Source organism: Rhinopithecus roxellana, chromosome 15 (assembly GCF_007565055.1).
Source record: "Rhinopithecus roxellana isolate Shanxi Qingling chromosome 15, ASM756505v1, whole genome shotgun sequence".
Classification (NCBI taxonomy): Eukaryota; Metazoa; Chordata; class Mammalia; order Primates; family Cercopithecidae; genus Rhinopithecus; species Rhinopithecus roxellana.
In genome coordinates, this window is record NC_044563.1 from 17,716,910 (window position 1) to 17,736,272 (window position 19,363).

A 19,363-nucleotide genomic window follows, 5' to 3' on the forward strand; every position below is an offset into this window, starting at 1 on the left:
TGTAATCTCAGCAATTTAGGAGACTAAGGTTGAGGCTAGGAATGCAAGATCAGTCTGGGCAATGTGGTGAGACCCCAAAAAATAAAATTAGCTGGGTGTGGTGGCATGTGCCTGTAGTCAAGGTTACTTGGGAGGATCACTTGAGCCCAGGAGGTTGAGGCTGCAGTGAGCCATGATCACATCACTGCACTTGCACTGTAGCCTGGGTGACAGTGAAACCCTGTTTGTAAAACTCAGGGCCGGGTGCAGTAGCTCATGCTGGCACTTTGGGAGGCCGAGGCAGACGGATCACAAGGTCAGGAGATCGTAGACCATCCTGGCTAACACGGTGAAACCCTGTCTCTACTAAAAATACAAAAAATTAGCCGGGTGTGGTGGCGGACGCCTGTAGTCCCAGCTACTCGGGAGGCTGAGGCAGGAGAATGGTGTGAACCCGGGAGGCGGAGCTTGCAGTGAGACAAGATTGCACCACTGCACTCCAGCCTGGGCGACATCTTAAACAGAAAAAACAATCAGATCTGGCTGGATGTGGCCCACACATGTAATCCCAGCACTTTGGGGAGGCTGAGGCCGATGCAGACAGATCATGGGATGGAGCATGGCTCCGTCTTGATAAGTCTCATCCATGAGCTCAGGGAAAGAATGAAGATCAACGTCTGCCTTAGGCACAGGATAGTGGAGTGGAGCAGGAAAATCCTGTGGCTATAGTACCTGGCCTAGGATCTTCTAACGTGGTTTTCAGCGGGAAGGGACCTGAGATAGGGATCTTTAGCACCCTCCCCTCAACGTTTTTTTTTTTCTCCTCATTTTTCAACACATCAGAAAACAAGTAGGACAGAGTTCCTTGGCCTCATTCTTTGGTTCTGGTTGACCGAAAGGTAGTGAGCTTGCAGGATGTGGCAGCCCAGGGCATCACCTCGATCAAGGGGGAAGGGATTCAGAATTGCCTGTAACATGCAGGACCTGCTTTTTAAACAAGAACACACATTCTTGTAAGTCTGTTTTCTTCCAACATAGCAGTCAGTGTTGTAAGCTCTAGGTACTTGGGTTTTTCAAGTCAGCTGTGCTAATTCCAGACCGGAGTACAGCCACTCTTTTTTTTTTTTCCCCTCCTCATTTTTGAGACAGGGTCTCGCTCTGTTGCCCAGGCTGGAGTGCAGTGGAGTGATCATGGCTCACTGCAGCCTTGACCTCCTGGGCTCAGATGATCCTCCCACCTCAGCCTCCCAAGTAGCTGGGACTACAGGCTTGAGCCACTATACCCAGCTAATTTTTGTTTTTTTTTTGGTAGAGCCGTGTTGCCCATGCTGGTCTTGAACTCCTGGGCTCAAGTGATCCACCCACCTCAGCCTCCCAAAATGCTAAGGTTATATGAATGAGCCACCAGGCCCAGCGTTTGTAGCCATTCTTTCTAAATATGTCTTTCCACTATAGAAGCAAACGCCTCCATCATCCCTCAGTGAACAAATACCCACTCCCATGTTCCCACTATAAAGGAGAGACAAGTTAATTTCGGGAGGCTCCAGGGTCACCTGAAAACGATGACTGGAAGTCCATCAGTCTTTCATTTCTTAGACATCAATTGAGTTGAAGGTGGGCTACAACAGACAAGTTCCTTTGAACTTTACAACTGCCCAAAGTCTCCTCCTCAATCCAGAACCTTTTCATCCTGAAGAGTTTTTCTGACTGTGGAGGGAGGTCCTGTGGAATTTATTCCAGAGGTGAATACTCAGCTCACTTTCTCATCCTTACTCTGACTGAACGTGAAGCAACTGTTAGCCTGGACCAAAAGAGACTCATATAACCAAGCAGGAGACCACTAAGCTTTCCCAAACTCCATGAGTCAAATGAACACAAATCTAGTTGTAGTGTGAGAACCACTGAAGCCCAGCCAATCTCTGGGCGCAATCTTGTGTGCCTTTGGTCAGCAAAGTGGTAGGATGCCCAAGAGCTCCTTCAAACGACTGGTGATGAGCAGAGGGAAATCATGACCAAAATCTCAAAACAAGGAAGGATGAGATTTTTCTGCTTCCTAGGCGCTGCATGTGGAGAGCAGGAAAGGAGAGTTCCTTCCATTCCAAAGGAATAAAAGCTTCAAGTCTGTGAGCCAAGAAAAAGGGAAGCTCTGTAAGCAGTAATGAACCTTTCTCTAACTGGCTCAATACCCAGCTGGTACCAAAAGAAGTTAAAAAATTGCTGCCCAACACTCCATGATATGGAGCATCTTGGGAGTCAGGTATAGTTAATGCAAACTTTATTTATAAAAGACTCTTAAATTAGTTGTATCATGCCATGCATTCATACAGAATACAGTGACCCTTCAGGGCGACAGAGAAGAGCTCACAAACTGAAAGGAAAACTATTAAAGAGTTTCTAATATTAACTATTAGAAAGCTAGGAAAGATTAGGACAATTTTACAAATGAGCAATTAAAAAGAAAAGGATCTGGGAACTAGACTGAGCAAAGGGGGCAGCTGTTTACAAGTCTGTACACTAAACTCATCCACGGACAGTCTTCTAGAGCAGCGGGACGCTGACGAAGAGAAGCAGAGTATGTACAAGTACTTGTGCCACAACGACTCCTCCCCCAGCTCCACGGCATGATACGTACAACCAGTCTGTATACACTAGGCCTGCTGAGGCCACTTTAAACTATGAGGACTTCTAGTTTAGTAAACTAAAGCTGCAGGGTGCCAGGGGAATGGGGCAGCTTCATTTGCGACTACTCTTTATTCTCTCCAGTCTTTTTTTCAAGTCGTCTATGTTAGCTGTGGAGGAGGAGGAGGTCACAGTTCCTGAAGAGTGAGTCTGGTTAGAATCCAGGTCTGAATGCTGGTGCTGCTCCCGAGACTCCCGGAGCTGAGAGAGTTTGCTGTGGAGCATGTCTGTGGAAGAGGCGACAGTAGGAACTGCTGGTTTGGAGAGCAAAGAGGTCAAAGGAGGTCGGTCATCTTGCTATTGAGAGAAGGAGAGAGATTGTCTAAAGTCAGGTCAAGCAGGTCAAGATGCAGCTCCAGAACCACATACAGCAAGTCTAAGCTTTACACTTCTCTGTGGGCCAGCCTGCCTCGGACCTGCTTGTGACTACCCTCCCTGAGCTGCACAGAAGAAAAGGAGCGGTACCTTTGTGTTGTCCAGACCACATCGCTGTCGGAGGATCTTTAGCCTTTCCAGGTAGACAGATGGCCCCACTTCTTCCCCATTTGTGTTACCTATGGAGGACACTGTGCTTGTGGGTGTGGGCACACATGTGACCTCCATCTGAGGGGAGATGCCTAGAGAGGAAAAGGTAGAAAGAATATTCAGATATCCACATATCCCCCTTCTAAAGTGCCTTGGTTAATCTCCCACCAAAAAGAACAATTAAGAATTTCCTGGGGCTTGAATATTGTTACTATACTTGAAAACTAAAAATTCCACGAGAATTTACCTGGAGTTGGTGATAAGGGTGCTCTGAAATATACAATATAAGCTTCTTGAGAAAAAATTGATAGAGAAAGGCAGAATTGGGTCATCCATCTGCATCCTGGGTTATGCAGGGGATTATACTCCAGTAATCCCAGGGCTGACCTGGGCAATCCAAAAAGCTGAAGCTACTCCTGAGGATACTGTAATTGCCCAACTGAAAAACCAGAGGACCTTAAATGTTTGGAAGAATTAGATTATGTTTGGACCAATGTCACATAGGAGACACTCATTTGAACCTGTGAAGGAAGCAAGGTGTCCAAGGCTATGGTGTATTCATGGGGAAGAGAAGGAGGTGTCCAACAATTATCTAAAGAGGGCGTAGAACTGGAGGGTCTGTAACCTACCACTAAAATCAGTATCTGGCAGGAGAGAGGAAAACCAAAACAAGAAAAAATCCATCACACTTCCTAAATTTCTGAGAATGAACAATGATACAACGCAGGCCTTTAAAATATTTCACTTGGTATCAATGCAAATGCATTCCACAGGCCCCAAAGGTAAGGTACTGGGAGGAAACACTGCCTTATGGTAAATAGAAAGGTAGAACAGGTTACTCCAGGGAAAAAGGACTCCTTTAATGTAAAGATGAGGACAATCCTCAGAGGGGGTGAAAAATGAAGAACTATGTAAAAGCCAACAATAAGAGATGTCTGAATACTCTAAGGCACAAAATCAATTTAATAATCAGTGGGAATACATGCTGGGTTGCAAATGTGCTGTTTAGGCCAAAATTATCACACGTCGAACATCCCCAAAAAGGGCTTTGGAAATGAGGATAGAATGCCTGCCCTGATCAAACCATGATATGTTTACATGTGGCATACTGTTTGACATTTTGTGCACCACACTTTAACTCCTTAGAGGTCTTTTTCATTAAAGACCAGCCTGGGCAACAAAACAAGACCCCGGCCAGGCCCAGTGGCTCACGCCTGTAATCCCAGCACTTTGGGAGACCGAGGCAGGTGGATCACTTAGAGGTCAGGGGTTCAAGACCAGCCTGGCCAACATGGTGAAACCCTGTCTCTAAAAAAAATTCAAAAATTAGCTGGGGATGGTGGCTCACACCTGTAATCCCAGCTACTCAGGAGGCCAAGGCAAGAGAATCACTTGAACCCAGGAGGCAGAAGCTGCAGTGAGCCTAGATCGTACCACTGCACTCCAGCCTGGGTGACAGAGAGAGACCCTGTCTCAAAAAAACCCCACAAAAACAAAGAGACCTCATCTCAAAAAATAAAAAGACTTGTAAAGTCTTGGAAAGGCATAATTTAAGGTGTCAAAAACAAGAACTCCTGTTTAAGAGAACAAAATTAACTGAAGCTTCAGCCCAGCAAGACACAGGCTGAGAGTAGATATGATCAGGGTCTGAAAACCACAAAGAGACATGACATGCTTTGACAGGCAAACACATTCTCAAATGTAAGAGCAGGTGAATGTCACTAAACTCAGAAAGAACTAAGCACAGGACTAGATGAGAGGGCACTTTTGCACTTGGGTCTGTCTTGTCTTGGTTTAAGGCTCATGATAGTTATTTTCTATAACTGAAACCTCCTAAGTCTTCTGTTTGTCTCTACATCCTGTGAGCAGTAATTCTCAAACAGGGGCTTTCTCACTGTGGGGGCAGTAACATTTCAGCTTAAACTTAGTTACTGCATTCATTCATATCATTTAACGAATAACATCATGTGGCTTAAGGGCAGGGACATGTTCTGAGAAATGGATTTGTTAGGTAATTTCATAGTTATGCGAACACCTAGTTGGTATAACCTGCCACATATCTAGGCTACAAGCCTGTATAGCTTGTTACTACACTGAATAGTGTAGGTAATTTTAACACAATGTTAAGTATGTATCTAAACATAGGGTACAATAAGAATGCCATATAAAAGATAAATGGTACACCTGTGTAGGGCATTTACCAGGAATGGAGCTTGCAAGACTGGAAGTTGCTCTGGGTGAGTGAGTGGTGTGTGAAGGTGAAAGCCTAGGATACTACTGTCAACTTTATAAACACTGTACACTTAGGCTACACTAAACTTATACAAAAATAATTGTGCTACGACATTATGACAGCTATGGTATCATCAGGTGATAGGAATTTTTCAGCTCCATTATAATCTTATGGGACTGGCTGGGCATGGTGGCTCACACCTGTAATCCTAGGACTTTGGGAGGCCGAGGTGGGTGGATCACGAGGTCAGGAGATTGAGACCACGGTGAAACCCCATCTCTACTAAAAATACAAAAAAATTAGCTGGGCGTGGTGGCAGGTGCCTGTAGTCCCGGGAGGCTGAGGCAGGAGAATGGTGTGAACCCGGGAGGCGGAGCTTGCAGTGAGCCGAGATTGCACCACTGCACTCCAGGCTGGGCGACAGAGCAAGACTCTGTCTCAAAAAAGAAAAAAAAAAATACACACACAAAATTAGCTGGGTGTGGTGGCATGCAACTGTCCAGCTACTCAGGAGGCCAAGGCAAAAGAATCACTTGAACCTAGGAGATGGAGGTTGCAGTGAGCCGAGATCGTCACTGCACTCCAGCCTGCATGACAGAGTGAGACCCTGTCTCAAATAAATAATCTTATGGGACCACCATCATATATGCAGTCCGTCATTGGCCAAAATATTGATATGCATGACTAGACACAGATGCTGAACAATTAACCTAATAAATATTACATTATATAGTATGTTAGAGGTGTAAGTGCTATGGTGGGGTGAGGGATAGGTTGTAAGTTTTAAACAATAAGGTTTTACTGGCCAGGCACGGTGGCTTATGCCTGTAATCCCAGTACTTTGGGAGGCCAAGGCGGGCAGATCAACTGAGGTCAGGAGTTGGAGACCAGTCTGGCCAATATGGTGAAACCCTGCCTCTACTAAAACTACACAACTTAGCTGGGCATGGAGGTGCACGTCTATATTCCCAGCTACTCGGGAAGCTGAGGCAAGAGAATCTCTTAAACCTGGGAGGCAGAGGCTGCAGTGAGCCAAGATCGTGCCACAGAATTCCAGCCTGGGCGAGAGGGCAAGACTCCATCTCAAAAAAAAAAAAAAAAAAAAAGGTTTTACTGAGATGGTATTTGAACAAAGATGTGAAAAAGGAAAGGGAGCTAGGCAACAAAGCCATCTTAGGAGGAGCATTTATTTGTAAGAAATAGCCAGTGCAAAGGCCCTAAGAAGACACATGACTGGTGTGTTCCAGAAACAACCGGGAGAGGCCAGGCATGATGGCTCACACCTGAAATCCCAGAACTTTGGGAGGCCGAGGTGGGTGGATCACTTGAGCCCAGGAGTTAAGAGAGCAGCCTGGGCAACAAGGAGAAATCCCGTCTCTACAAAAAATACAAAAATTAGCCAGGCAAGGTGGCATGCACTTGTAGCCCCAGCTACTCGGGAGGCTGAGGTGGGGGGACTGCTTGAACCCAGTGAGCCATGATCACACCACTGCACTCCAGCCTGAGTGAGAAAGCGAGACCCTGACTCAAGAAGAAACAAGGGGGCTGGTGGGGCTGGAGTGAAACAACAGGAAGAGGACTAGGGGATGAGGTACTAGAGGCATTCGCAGGTCCTATAAACACAGGACCTCAGAGACCTTTAAAGGGCCTTTTGCTTTTGCTGAGTGAAAGGGAGAGCCTCTGGAAAATGTTTCATTAGAGTCATTTTGATGCTATGTGTAGGAAAGAATAGAAGGAGGCAGGGTGGAAGCAGGGAGATCAAGTAGGAAGACAGTACAGTAACACAGATGAGCGAGAACACACCACACCAAGGTAGTAGCAGTGAAGGTGAGGAGAAGTGTGGATGAATTCTGCATATGGTTTGCAGGTAGAGCCAAAATAATTTCCTGACAGAAGAGAAGACTCAAAAGCTTTGGATCTGAACAAACTCGAAGGATAAAGTTGATGTCAACCAAGATAGAGAAGAATGTAAATGAATCGGCTGGGCGCGGTGGCTCACGCCTGTAATCCCAGCACTTTGGGAGCCCAAGGTGGGCAGATCACGAGGTCAGGAGATCGAGACCAGCCTGGCCAACATGGTGAAACCCTGTCTCTACTAAAAACACAAAAAATTAGCTGGGCGTGGTGGCAGGCGCCTGTAGTCCCAGCTACTTGGGAGGCTGAGGCAGGAGAATTGCTTAAACCTGGGAGGCAGAGGTTGTAGTGAGCTTAGATCGCACCACTGCACTCCAGCCCGGGCAACAGAACGAGACTGTCTCAAAACAAAACAAAACAAAAAACAACAAAACAAAACAAAAGTAAATGGATCAGGCTTACAGGATGATCAGGACTTTAGTTTTTTTTGTTGTTTGCTTTTGAGACTGGCCAACATGGCGAAACCCCATCTCCATCAAAAATACACACATTAGCTGGGTGTGGTGGCACCTGCCTGTGGTCCCAGCTACTCAAGAGGCTGAGGCAGGAGAATCACTTGAACCTGGGAGGTGGATGTTGCAGTAAGCCAAGATTACACCACTGCACCCCAGCCTGCTGGGCGACCGAGTGAGACTCTGTCTCAAAAAAAAAAAAAAAAAAAAAAAAAAAAAAAAAAAGAAAGAAACAATGTCTATTTGAAACCCAGGTGGAGATATCATGTAGGATATAGCAGTTTGGAAATCAGGAAGGAGGTCTAAGCTGGAGATTTAAATGTTATTTAAAGTGGTGAAGTAGATGAATTCATCAAGGAAATAAGAGAAAGAGAGAAGACAACCATAGACTGAACCCTGGGGGATGTCCGCATTAAAAGGTCAGAGTGAGGCCGGGCGTGGTGGCTCATGCCTATAATCTCAGCACTCTGGGAGGCCAAGGCAGGCGGATTACCTGAGGTCAGGAGTTCCAGACCAGCCTGACTAACATGGAGAAACCCTGTCTTTTTTTTTTTTTTTTGAGATGGAGTCTCACTCTGTCCCCCAGGCTGGAGTGCAGTGGCGTGATCTCGGTTCACTGCAACCTCTGCCTCCTGGGTTCACACCATTCTCCTGCCTCAGCCTCCTGAGTAGTTGGGACTATAGGCGCCTGCCATGGTGCCCGCCACCGTGCCCGGCTAATTTTTGTATTTTTAGTAGAGACGGGGTTTCACCGTGTTAGCCAGGATGGAGAAACCCTGTCTTTACTAAAAATACAAAAAATTAGCTGGGCGTGGTGGCACATGCCTGTAATCCCAGTTACTCAGGAGGCTGAGGCAGGATAATCGCTTGAACCTAAGATTGCGCCATTGCCCTCCAGCCCGAGCAACAAGAGCGAAACTCCGTCTCAAAAAAAAAAAAAAAAAAAAAAAAAGAGGTCAGAGCGAGTGAGCAAGAATCAGTCAAAGGCCAAGAAGGAATAGCCAGTGAGACTGGAGGAAAACAAGACAGCACCGAGAACTGGAAGTGAAGTGAAGAAGCTGTCTCAAGGGCAGGGAACAATTTACCATTGTGAAATACTGATGATGGGCCAATTCAGGTGGCTACGAATTGACTACTGGATATAGCAATGGGAAGATCATTTGGTGACCATTAAGTATTGAGGTTCATGGATATGAATTGAAACCAACCAAAACTTCAGGTTCCTGAGCTAGGAGCTATTTTGAGCTTATTCCTGGAGCTATAAAAGGAAATCATACCTGTCGAAGTGGAAATACGACCTTTGCCCTCCCTCTCCATCTCAATCACCCGAAGGCCTCTTTCAACATAGCTCTGGAAGAACTGTGAGGAATTTTTCAGAAATGGTTCAATGTCAGCATCTGAGTATTTCTTCTTATATTCATATAACTCTGCTAGCCCCTGGTGAACAGGAAAAGGGAAGAGGTGGGGATGAATGTTAGTGTCCCTTTACCATAAAGCAGACCCCTATTCAGATTAACCCTTTCACTCTCACCTCTTTAGTGTTTTCTTTAGAGCCAATCTTCTTAAAAATCTCAGCTAAGAAATCATTCACTTTGGCCTTTGATGATTTTTCATCCTGAAAAGTTGAAAGACATAAGGAAGAATTGGTTAGACTTGAGTTATTAACTAGGAACTGATGGTTGGATATGAACAGAAAATATCTCAAAATCTGGGGCCTTATTGGTATGTTCCTACAGATAACAGATGCTCCAATGATGCAGGTCTTGCAGCAGAAGCACTAACATTCTGGGTTACTGAATGCCTCCAGTCTCAGATTTCCACTTCAACTTGATGGAGAAGGAACTGACACGTTCTTTCCAGGTTGAGTAGAGCTAGCTATTTATCTGGTGACCAATGCCTTAGGCATCTTTCTTGGGGACCAAAAAACACATGGTTATATTTAGTTTAGATTTTAAAATTTCAAGGTGGAAATGGTTACTGCACCACAGCAGGAGACTGACTGGACCAGTCCACGAACCTTCACCTTGGACCTTCGGAAAGAGTATCCTGGTGACCTACACCTTAGATAAGATCACTTCCGGTATAGCCTCATTTCCCTCAATCTTTCAAGTCAGGCCACTCACTATTCGAGATGCTCCCTTTTCTGTTTCCTTATCAGACTTGCTCCCAGTCTGGTCCATACTGTGCTTCATCATCCGGCAGAGATGGGCCTCCAGCTCAGACTCGTTTTTGTTGTCGATCATCGTTAGGTGGTCCAGGATCTGAGGGAGACACATGCACGACTGATAGCATTGCCATTTCTATGATTTTCTCTCAAGCTCCCTCAGAGACCAGTTGCGATTCTTACTCACCTTGGGCCCTTTTAATTTGCATAAGGTGTGTAGCAGGGTCTTTAGGGTCCTTATGGGAAATTCACTTTTGCATTGCTTCAGTTTCTCTTTGGGGAAGACCTTCATGAAAATGTGGATATCCAGAAGAATTCTGTCTAGGTTAATGCTATTGATGGTATCAGGCAATAGTCGAACCATTCTCCAGAGACACTATTGAAAAAAGAATAAAAGAGAAGAATGAGGATAATTTGTCACCATTCGTATTCCCTAAGCTCTGGGCTCACTTCTAAAAGATGGCCAGGGCTATAAATGTGGCACATCACATCTTTCAAGTTCAGCTGCTAAAACATGAAAATTTTAAATCATTTCTATCATGACACCAGCTGAAGTGTGTCCAGTCATTCATATCTAATCATCCATCTCCACTCCTTCCCACTCCCCAGAGCTAGGGGCCATCATTTAACCTGGTGGAAATTCTCTCTTGGGTTTCCTTGGTTCCTGAGAGTAAAGTAGTTCATATTGCTTAACCAAATCTAATGCAAGGGGACAAAATATCTGATACTAATTCAGTGTAATAACAGTATTACAATGTTATAAATATGTTCATTTGGTCTCTTTCACAAAAGAGGCCAAATATCATAGGGCTGTACATATCTTTTTCCCCAAAATAAATGAAATCTGTTTCAAACTTCTTTCCTTTTGATCCTCAGAGAATTAGTAAAATATTTACAAAATACCTCCTCCCTTTCACTGTTTGAGGCCACGAACTGTTTAGGCCTGAACTTAGAATGTAAATTGTAGGAAGGGAAAAACTGAAGACCAATTCATATATATATGTGTGTGTGTGTGTATGTATAATATATACATATATAATACATATATATATAACACACACACACACATATATAAACCATAAACATATATATATATATATATATATTTTTTTTTTTTTTGAGGCGGAGTCTTGCTCTGTCGCCCAGGCTGGAGTGCAGTGGCCGGATCTCAGCTCACTGCAAGCTCCGCCTCCCGGGTTCCCGCCATTCTCCTGCCTCAGCCTCCCAAGTAGCTGGGACTACAGGCGCCCACCACCTCGCCCGGCTAGTTTTTTGTATTTTTTTAATAGAGACGGGGTTTCACTGTGTTCGCCAGGATGGTCTCGATCTCCTGACCTTGTGATCCGCCCGTCTCGGCCTCCCAAAGTGCTGGGATTACAGGCTTGAGCCACCGCGCCCGGCCAACACATAGATATTTTAGAGATTGGGTCTCACTGTTGCCAAGGCTGGAGTATAGTGGTATGATCAAGCTCACTCCTGGGTTCAAGTAATCTCCTCACCTCAGCCTCCCGAGTAGCTGTTACTACAGGTGCATGCCACTGCACCTGGCTAAATTTTTTAAAAATTATTTTATTAATATTTTTATTATGAAAAATATATTTTCAGGTATGACTTGGTTGATATGAGCCTATGTCTTTCTTAGCTCCAATTCCTCTTTCCCCATACTTTTAACAAAGTGATTGCATCTTTGAAAGAAAAGAGATCAAATCATTTCAACTTCACCTTCATAACAAGCTCTGAGAATTTGGGAGAACTGGCTGTTGCTAGCAGGCTGTCTTGGAGCAAAACAAGTAGGGCACTGGAAGAAAAATCCAACACAACAGCATTAAGTTTCAAACCTGCATTCCAATTAAAATCAATAGTTGAAAGGGCAAGTGAGATTACTCTATTCATCTAATAAATTGAGAGGTCATGGATCAGGAATTGTCTTGGACTACCTAACGTTCAGTTAAGAAAATAAACATCGTTTAAGCCTTTTAAGTCACCACTTGGTAAGTGTAAGGTTTGTAACTCTATTTTTCATTGTCATTGGTAGCTGAGAAAGAATAAAAGGTACCTGAAATGTACAAGAAAAATGTAACCGACAAACTTTACAGTCCTATTCTAGAAAATGCATGATATTGGCTGGCTAAGTATTTACTAGTTTTAGCTATGGTCTCAGGCTAAAATACGTTTGGTCCACGATGAAGAAGAGTAATAAATCAACTTCCTAGGCACGCTCAAAGTTATAACTGATATAACTACATCAGTTATAACTTTGAGCGTGCCTAGGAAGTTGATTTATGATTGTTAGCTTGCCTAGGAAGTTGACTATGGACGTTATGGTTTCTAAGCGTAGACAAAAGAGAGGATGCCCCAGGCTCTATTGACTGAGAGTACAGATATACCTCAGGATGTTGGTCTGGTCTGACTTCTCCAGAACCTTCACCACCAAGAGGTTCACAGAGCGGATGACCTGTTGTCCTTCCTCAAGATCTTCAATCCGAGAATCAAGCATTAAGGTGATGAGGCCATGCATTAGGTCTTTTAGTACTCCAGTGGACGCCTCCCGGGCAAGGCTCTCTATCTGAAACAGCTATCCAGACATACTTGTGTCAGGGAGGTGTAAAACTCAATATAGAGAGTGAAGAATAGAAACGTGGGTGGCATATTCTGGTAAACACTCAATTATGTTGTTTTTTTTTTTTTGAGACAGAGTCTCCTCTGGTGCCCAGGCTGGAGTGCAGTGGCGTGATTTCGGCTCACTGGAAGCTCTGCCTCCCTGGTTCACGCCATTCTCCTGCCTCAGCCTCCCGAGTAGTTGGGACTACAGCCGCCCGCGACCACGCCCAGCTAATTTTTTGTATTTTTTTTTTTTTTAGTAGAGACGGGGTTTCACTGTGTTAGCCAGGATGGTCTTGATCTCCTGACCTCATGATCCACCTGCCTCAGCCTCCCGAAGTGCTGGGATTACAGGTGAGAGCCACTGTGCCTGGCTATGTTGTGGTTTTTAAAGTTTAGAGTATTAACGAAAAAACAAAATAACCACACTCCCCAAAGCCTCTAGTAATAGACAAAATTAATCAGTGTGCTTCTTTCTAATTGTAAAAGTTTTTTTTTTTTTTTTTTTTTTGAGATGGAGTCTCGCTCTGTCGCCCAGACTGCAGTGCAGTGGCGTAATCTTGGCTCACTGCAAGCTCTGCCTCCTGGGTTCAAGCAATTCTCTGCCTCAACCTCCTGAGTAGCTGGGATTACAGGCGCCCGCCACCAGGCCTGGCTAATTTTTTGTATGTTTAGTAGAGATGGGGTTTCACCATCTCGGCCAGGCTGGTCCTGAACTCCTGACCTCGTGATCCACCCGCCTCGGCCTCCCAACGTGCTGAGATTACAGGCGTGAGCCACTGTTCCCGGCCAAAGTATTTGTTTTTACATGTGAAATTATTTATTGTTATGCCAAATTTGTAATTTCTGGCTAGTTGGTATCATTAAGTCCACCCTTTTAGCCCCAATTTAAGAAAGCATATTGAAATCCGAGTGAGAATGTCTTTATTATCCTTACAATCTGCTCTAAAGGTAAAACATTGACACATTTTTTCCCTTTTATTTTTAGCTAACATGTAATAACTGTACAAATTTATGGAATACAGAGTGATATTTCAATACATGTATACAATGTCTACTGATCAAACCAAGCTAATTAGCATTTTTAATGTAACCATACTTATCTGTGGAAAGGCAGCTATGGCCTACCATGCCTGATGAAGAAACTGACAGGAAGAAGCTAGGTAGTCTGTAAGCATTTTACTTTATATCCTAACAGTAAGGTGGGATGGAGTGTAGCCAAACATTCAATGGAGGCCATCAGTAACTTGCTACACAATGCATGTAAAATTCTACCAAGTGACACAGGACTCACTGCAACATCTGCATAGACTCTGGCTTTTGAACCTATGTAGGCTGAGAGATTGATGGGAAGCTGAAATCCTGCAGAGGTGCCCTTACCGAAATCATGTTGCCAATGATACAGCTATACAACTTGATGATCTCATCCTTCTCCAATTTCTCATCTGCCATGTGTGTGTTGTAGATGAGTCTTAGCTGCATAAACGTGGCTATCAGAAACTGATCAATATGGCCGGACATGGCTTCAGCTTTGTCTTCCTGTCTCAGGACTTCATCGATCTGATAACAAAAATTTCAAGATATATTTTCCAAGCTTTATATTCTAAAGTAGCAGGAAGACACTATATGAAACTTCTCTGTAAGAATATTTAATAGCAAAGCACTTCCAAAGTCTTACCTTAAAAAAAAGCCCATTTACTTTATTTATTTATTTCATTCATTTATTATTTTGCTCTTTCGCCCAGGTTGGAGTGCAGTGGCACAATCTTGGCTTACTGCAACCTTCACTTTCCGGTTTCAAGTGAGTCTCCTGCCTCAGCCTCCTAAGTAGCTAGGATTACAGGCGCCTGCCACCATGCCCAGCTAATTTTTGTATTTTAAGTAGAGACGGGGTTTCACCATGTTGGCCAGGCTGATCTCAAACTCCTGACCTTGTGATCCACCCACCTCAGCTTCCCAAAGTGCTGGGATTACAGGTGTGAGCCACCGCGCCTGGCCCCATTTATATATAAATAACTAGTCGTTAGGGATTCAGTCATTCAACAAATATTTACTGAGCAAGATATTAGATAAATTAGTCACAGGTTCGATTCTAAGAAGCTCATTGTCTAATTCAGGGAATAATAATCCTTATGTTTGGCTGGGTGCAGTGGCTCACGTCTGTAATCCCGGCACTTTGGGAGGCCAAGGTAGGTGAGTCACTTGAGGTCAGGAGTTGGAGACCAGCCTGGCCAACATGGTGAAACCCCATCTCTACCAAAAATAGAAAAATTAGCCTGGTGTGGTGGCAGGCACCTGTAATCCCAGCTACTCGGGAGGCTGAGGCAGGAGAATTGCTTGAGCCCAGGAGGCAGAGGTTGCAGTGAACCAAGATCACGACACTGAACTCTAGCCTGGGCGATAGAGCGAGACTCCGTCTCAAAAACAAAACAAAACAAAAATCCTTATGTTTAAATGTTCAATTTATTAAAAAGAGTGCTTTTTAGACTCTTTAGACAGGGCTGATATTATGATCTCCATTTACCAGATGAAAAGTGAGGCTCAGAAAGATCAGACTACTGGTCCAAATTCAAAAACTCAGCTTTCTCACATATTGGTCTAGTGTTCTGTTTCAGTGCACTGGTTGTCACTAATGGTAATAAGGCATTGTTTATATCCAATCTATTAGCAAGTTCTGCGGATTCTACTTCCAAAAGAAACCCTGAAACCATGACTTCCTTCCTCTTCACCATTATCATCCTAGTGGCACACAGTACCTTTCTTTTTTTTTTTTTTGAGGCGGAGTCTCGCTCTGTCGCCCGGGCTGGAGTGCAGTGGCACAATCTCCACTCACTGCAAGCTCCACCTCCCGGGTTCACACCATTCTCCTGCCTCAGCCTCCCATGTAGCTGGGACTACAGGCGCCTGCCACCGCGCCTGGCTAATTTTTGTATTTTTAGTAGAGACGCCGTTTCACCATATTAGTCAGGATGGTCTCGATCTCCTGACCTCGTGATCTGCCCGTCTCGGCCTCCCGAAGTGCTGGGATTACAGGCGTGAGCCACGGGGCCTGGCCCATAGTACCTTTCATATAAATTTTGGCCACAACTTCCTAAAAGAATTACTGGAATTCACTCTTTTTTTTTTTTTTTTTTTGAGACGGAGTCTTGCTCTGCCACCCAGGCTGGAGTGCAGTGGCCGGATCTCAGCTCACTGCAAGCTCCGCCTCCCGGGTTTACGCCATTCTCCTGCCTCAGCCTCCCGAGTAGCTGGGACTACAGGCGCCCGCCTCGTCGCCCGGCTAGTTTTTTGTATTTTTAAGTAGAGACAGGGTTTCACCGTATTAGCCAGGATGGTCTCGATCTCCTGACCTCATGATCCGCCCGTCTCGGCCTCCCAAAGTGCTGGGATTACAGGCTTGAGCCACCGCGCCCGGCCTGGAATTCACTCTTGCCTTGAATATAGTTTTATCTCTAAAGTGGCCACAGTAATTTCTTCCACAATTAACACAAACAAAAAATCTGCAAAGGTGAAAAAAAAAGTACATTACAGAAACGTTGAAAGGGTAGTAAAGGAACTCTTTTATCCTGAATCATTTAAAAGTTGTCAATCTGATGTTCCATGACCCTGATACTTTAGGGTATACTTATTAACAACAGAGACATTCTCCTTCATAAGTACAATAAAACCATCAACATCAAGAAATTAACATTGATGTCACTACAATCTAATCCTCAGACCCCATTCCATTTTCTCCAATAACCTCAATTATGTCCTTTAAAGCAAAAGACCAGTCTAGAATCACGCACTGCATTTACCTGTCATGTCTCTCAGTCTCTTTATAGTGTAGGACAATTCTTCAGTGTTTCCTTGACTTTCTGGACCTTCAATCTTTTTTTTTCTTTTTTTTTGAGATGAAGTTTCGTTCTTGTTGCCCAGGCTGGAGCGCAATGGCGCAATCTTGGCTCACAGCAACCTCCACCTCCCGGATTTCAAGATATCCTCCTGCCTCAGCCTCCTGAGTAGCTGAGATTACAGGCGTGCACCTCCATGCCTGGCTATTGTTTTTTGTATTTTTAGTAGAGACAGGGTTTCTCCATGTTGATCAGGCTGGTCTCGAACCCCTGACCTCAGGTGATCTGCCCACCTTGGCCTCCCAAAGTGCTGGGATTATAGGCGTGAGTCACTGCACCCAGCTTTGACCTTGAATCTTTATAAAATGTCCTTAATTTGTACATGTTTCCCATGATTCAGGTTATGCAACATCAGAAATATCAGCAAAGTGATGTAGAACTCTCACTGGATCCCATCAATGTAGCACCCTGACGCAGTGTCTCACGCCTGTAATCTCGGCACTTTGGGAGGCCAAGGCAGGTGGATCGCCTGAAGTGAGGAGCTTAAGACCAGTCTGGTCAACATCATGAAACCCTGTCTTTACTAAAAATACAAAAATTAGCTGGGCATGGTGGTGGGTGCCTATAATCCCAGCTGCTAGGGAAGCCGAGGCAGGAGAATTGCTTGAACCCAGGAGGCAGAGGCTTCAGTGAGCTGAAATTGCCCCACCGCACTCCAGACTGGGCAACGGGGTGAGACTCCATCTCAAAAAACAAAAAAATTACAAAAAAATCTCATTTTGTCACATTGTTGTTGATTCACTTGGGGTTATTTTTTAAATTTTATTAATTTATTTTTTGGGGATGGAGTCTCGCTCTGTCACCCAGGCTGGGGTATAGTGGCACGATTTCGGCTCACTGCAACCTCCACCTCCCGGGTTAAAGTGATTCTCCTGCCTCAGCCTCCCGAGCAGCTGGGACTACAGGCAGGCGCTACCACGCCCAGCTAATTTTTGTATTTTTAGTAGCGATGAGATTTCACCATACTGGCCACGCTGGTCTCAAACTCCTGACCTCATCATCCACCCACCTTGGCCTCCCAAAGCACTGGGATTACAGGTGTGAGCCACTGCACCTGGCCTATGTATTTTTTTTTGAGACATGGTCTTACTCTGTCACCCAGGCTGGAGTACAGTGGTGCAATCACAGCTCACTGCAGCCTCAACCTCCCAGGCTCAAGCAATTTTCCCACCTCAGCCACCTGAGCAGCTGGGACTCCAGGCAGGAGCCACCATACCCACCCGTGACTTCTGTTTTAAAAAATTTCTAATGGTTTCCCATCATAATTGAAATAAAATCCAAACAACTCACCCTGGTGCTTTTAAAGCCCTACATGATATGATCACTGTCTGCCTCTCAAATCTCATTCTGTATCATTCTCCCCCTTTAACACTATGCTCCAGGCACATGAACCTTCTCTTATTTCCTTGAACTTCAAGCTCATTTCTGCCCTAAGGCCTCTGAATACGAGCTCTTTCCTCTCCTTGGAGTACTCTTAGCCCTGAGGATATCAGGAGTTTTCCTGATCACCCAGTCTAAGTATCTACTCAGTTCCTCTCTGTCATTACCCCATTTAAGTTATATTTACACAGTTGTTACAACTGTGTGATATTTTCTTGTTTACTTGTCTCCGTCCACTAAAATCTGAATAAGTTCCATGAGAGTTGGTCCTTACTTGTTAGCTGCTGTTTTATCTCTAGCCTCTGGTGAATCAATGCAATTATAAAAAATGCAAGGCTTAGCCAGGTGCAGTGATGCAAGCCTGTTGTCCCAGCTACTCAGGAAGCTGAGACAGGAGGATTACTTGAGCCCGAGAGTTTGGGGCTGCAGTGTGCTATGACCGTGCCTGTGAATAGCCACTGCACTCCAGCCCAGACAACATAGTGAGACCCCGTCTCAAAAGAAAAAAAAAAAAGTAAGGCTCTATTAGAGCCACATCCTCTGAGGCACATGATGACTGAGTGGCACCTGTGCATTTCTCTCCTTGGGAAAGTAAGAAACACTGCCTGCATCCCCTAATACTATGACTCTGCGAGTGTGCAATTCATCACATTTATAGCCTCTATGTCCACCAATGGAATCCCTGTCACGGAAGCACACCCATTACCTGTGTCAGAGCTTGGATACTTGTGTTGATGTCACCACTGGCCACTTGGGAGATAATGAAATTGATTGTGGATGCTGTATTACTATGCATATCATCGAAGTGTGGAGAAACAGCCCGGATCCTGGATAGCAAAGCAAAGAGAAAACTTCAATCTCTATTACAAGACATCCCAGTCAGTTGGAGTTATACAATTCTCCACTAGGTCCAGGTCTTAGTTAACAACTGCTATCATTCAGAAAGTAATCAGTTCTAAAAAGTTTTAACTGCACATTACCACAAAGGGCACATTTCACGTATGCTGTCTGATCATATGAACTGCTCATGTTTAAATGAAAGAGTTTAACTCACTTGGGTTCAGGAATAAGGACTGGCTCAAAAATGTCATCCAGTTTGTGCTGAACAAGTTCTGGCATTTCACATCGGACTGTACCATTGTCATTCTCAATCTCATCTAGATCCAGCTGGAATTCTCGGCGGACCATCTGGGCTGCCTCAGGATGCCCACTCATGCTTCGGGCTTGGCTAAGGGAAGCAAAAGGAGGCTCTTGAACTGAGAGAGACCTCTTAACCAAAGGGCAAGAGTAGCACTGTCAGTTGCCCCAAAGCTTCAGGACAGATGTTCAACTTCTGGTTTCAGCCCCCCTGAATGATTTAAGTCCCTGAGTCTAAGCAAGTGCCTTTAATAGGCAACAACATTGGTTCATGAATATCCTAAGAGGGCAGATAACTTTAACTTGTACTTACATTACCTGCCAAGTTATAAGTATTTGTTCTAGTTCACTAAAGCCCATAAACCTTGTACTTCTATTCCTGATGGGGCAGAAAACAATAAAAGAT

General features: G+C 44.6%; 1 protein-coding gene and 1 non-coding gene across 5 annotated transcripts in view; both read right to left on the reverse strand.

The window, feature by feature from the left end:
* Positions 1 to 2,232: 2,232 nt before the first annotated feature.
* The window catches only part of CKAP5 (cytoskeleton associated protein 5), a 102,891-nt gene continuing 85,760 nt past the window's right edge, over positions 2,233 to 19,363 (reverse strand). For 2 of the 4 annotated variants that reach the window (XM_030917772.1, XM_030917774.1), the window contains exons 34-44: positions 18,875 to 19,048; positions 18,527 to 18,647; positions 13,928 to 14,107; positions 12,334 to 12,521; positions 11,669 to 11,744; positions 10,134 to 10,322; positions 9,906 to 10,043; positions 9,314 to 9,397; positions 9,060 to 9,219; positions 3,124 to 3,275; positions 2,707 to 2,955 (exon numbers count right to left, since the gene is read on the reverse strand). In XM_030917772.1, coding sequence (XP_030773632.1) covers positions 2,713 to 2,955; positions 3,124 to 3,275; positions 9,060 to 9,219; positions 9,314 to 9,397; positions 9,906 to 10,043; positions 10,134 to 10,322; positions 11,669 to 11,744; positions 12,334 to 12,521; positions 13,928 to 14,107; positions 18,527 to 18,647; positions 18,875 to 19,048 — 1,705 coding nt within the window. In that variant the 3' untranslated portion in view covers positions 2,707 to 2,712. Of the gene's footprint in view, positions 2,956 to 3,123; positions 3,276 to 9,059; positions 9,220 to 9,313; positions 9,398 to 9,905; positions 10,044 to 10,133; positions 10,323 to 11,668; positions 11,745 to 12,333; positions 12,522 to 13,927; positions 14,108 to 18,526; positions 18,648 to 18,874; positions 19,049 to 19,363 lie in introns of all 4 variants that reach the window. The other 2 variants (XM_010371086.2, XM_030917771.1) reach the window with 2 other exon arrangements.
* Positions 18,370 to 18,477, reverse strand: LOC115893775. The gene has a single exon (XR_004053830.1). It is a non-coding gene; the product is annotated as a small nucleolar RNA SNORD67 (small nucleolar RNA).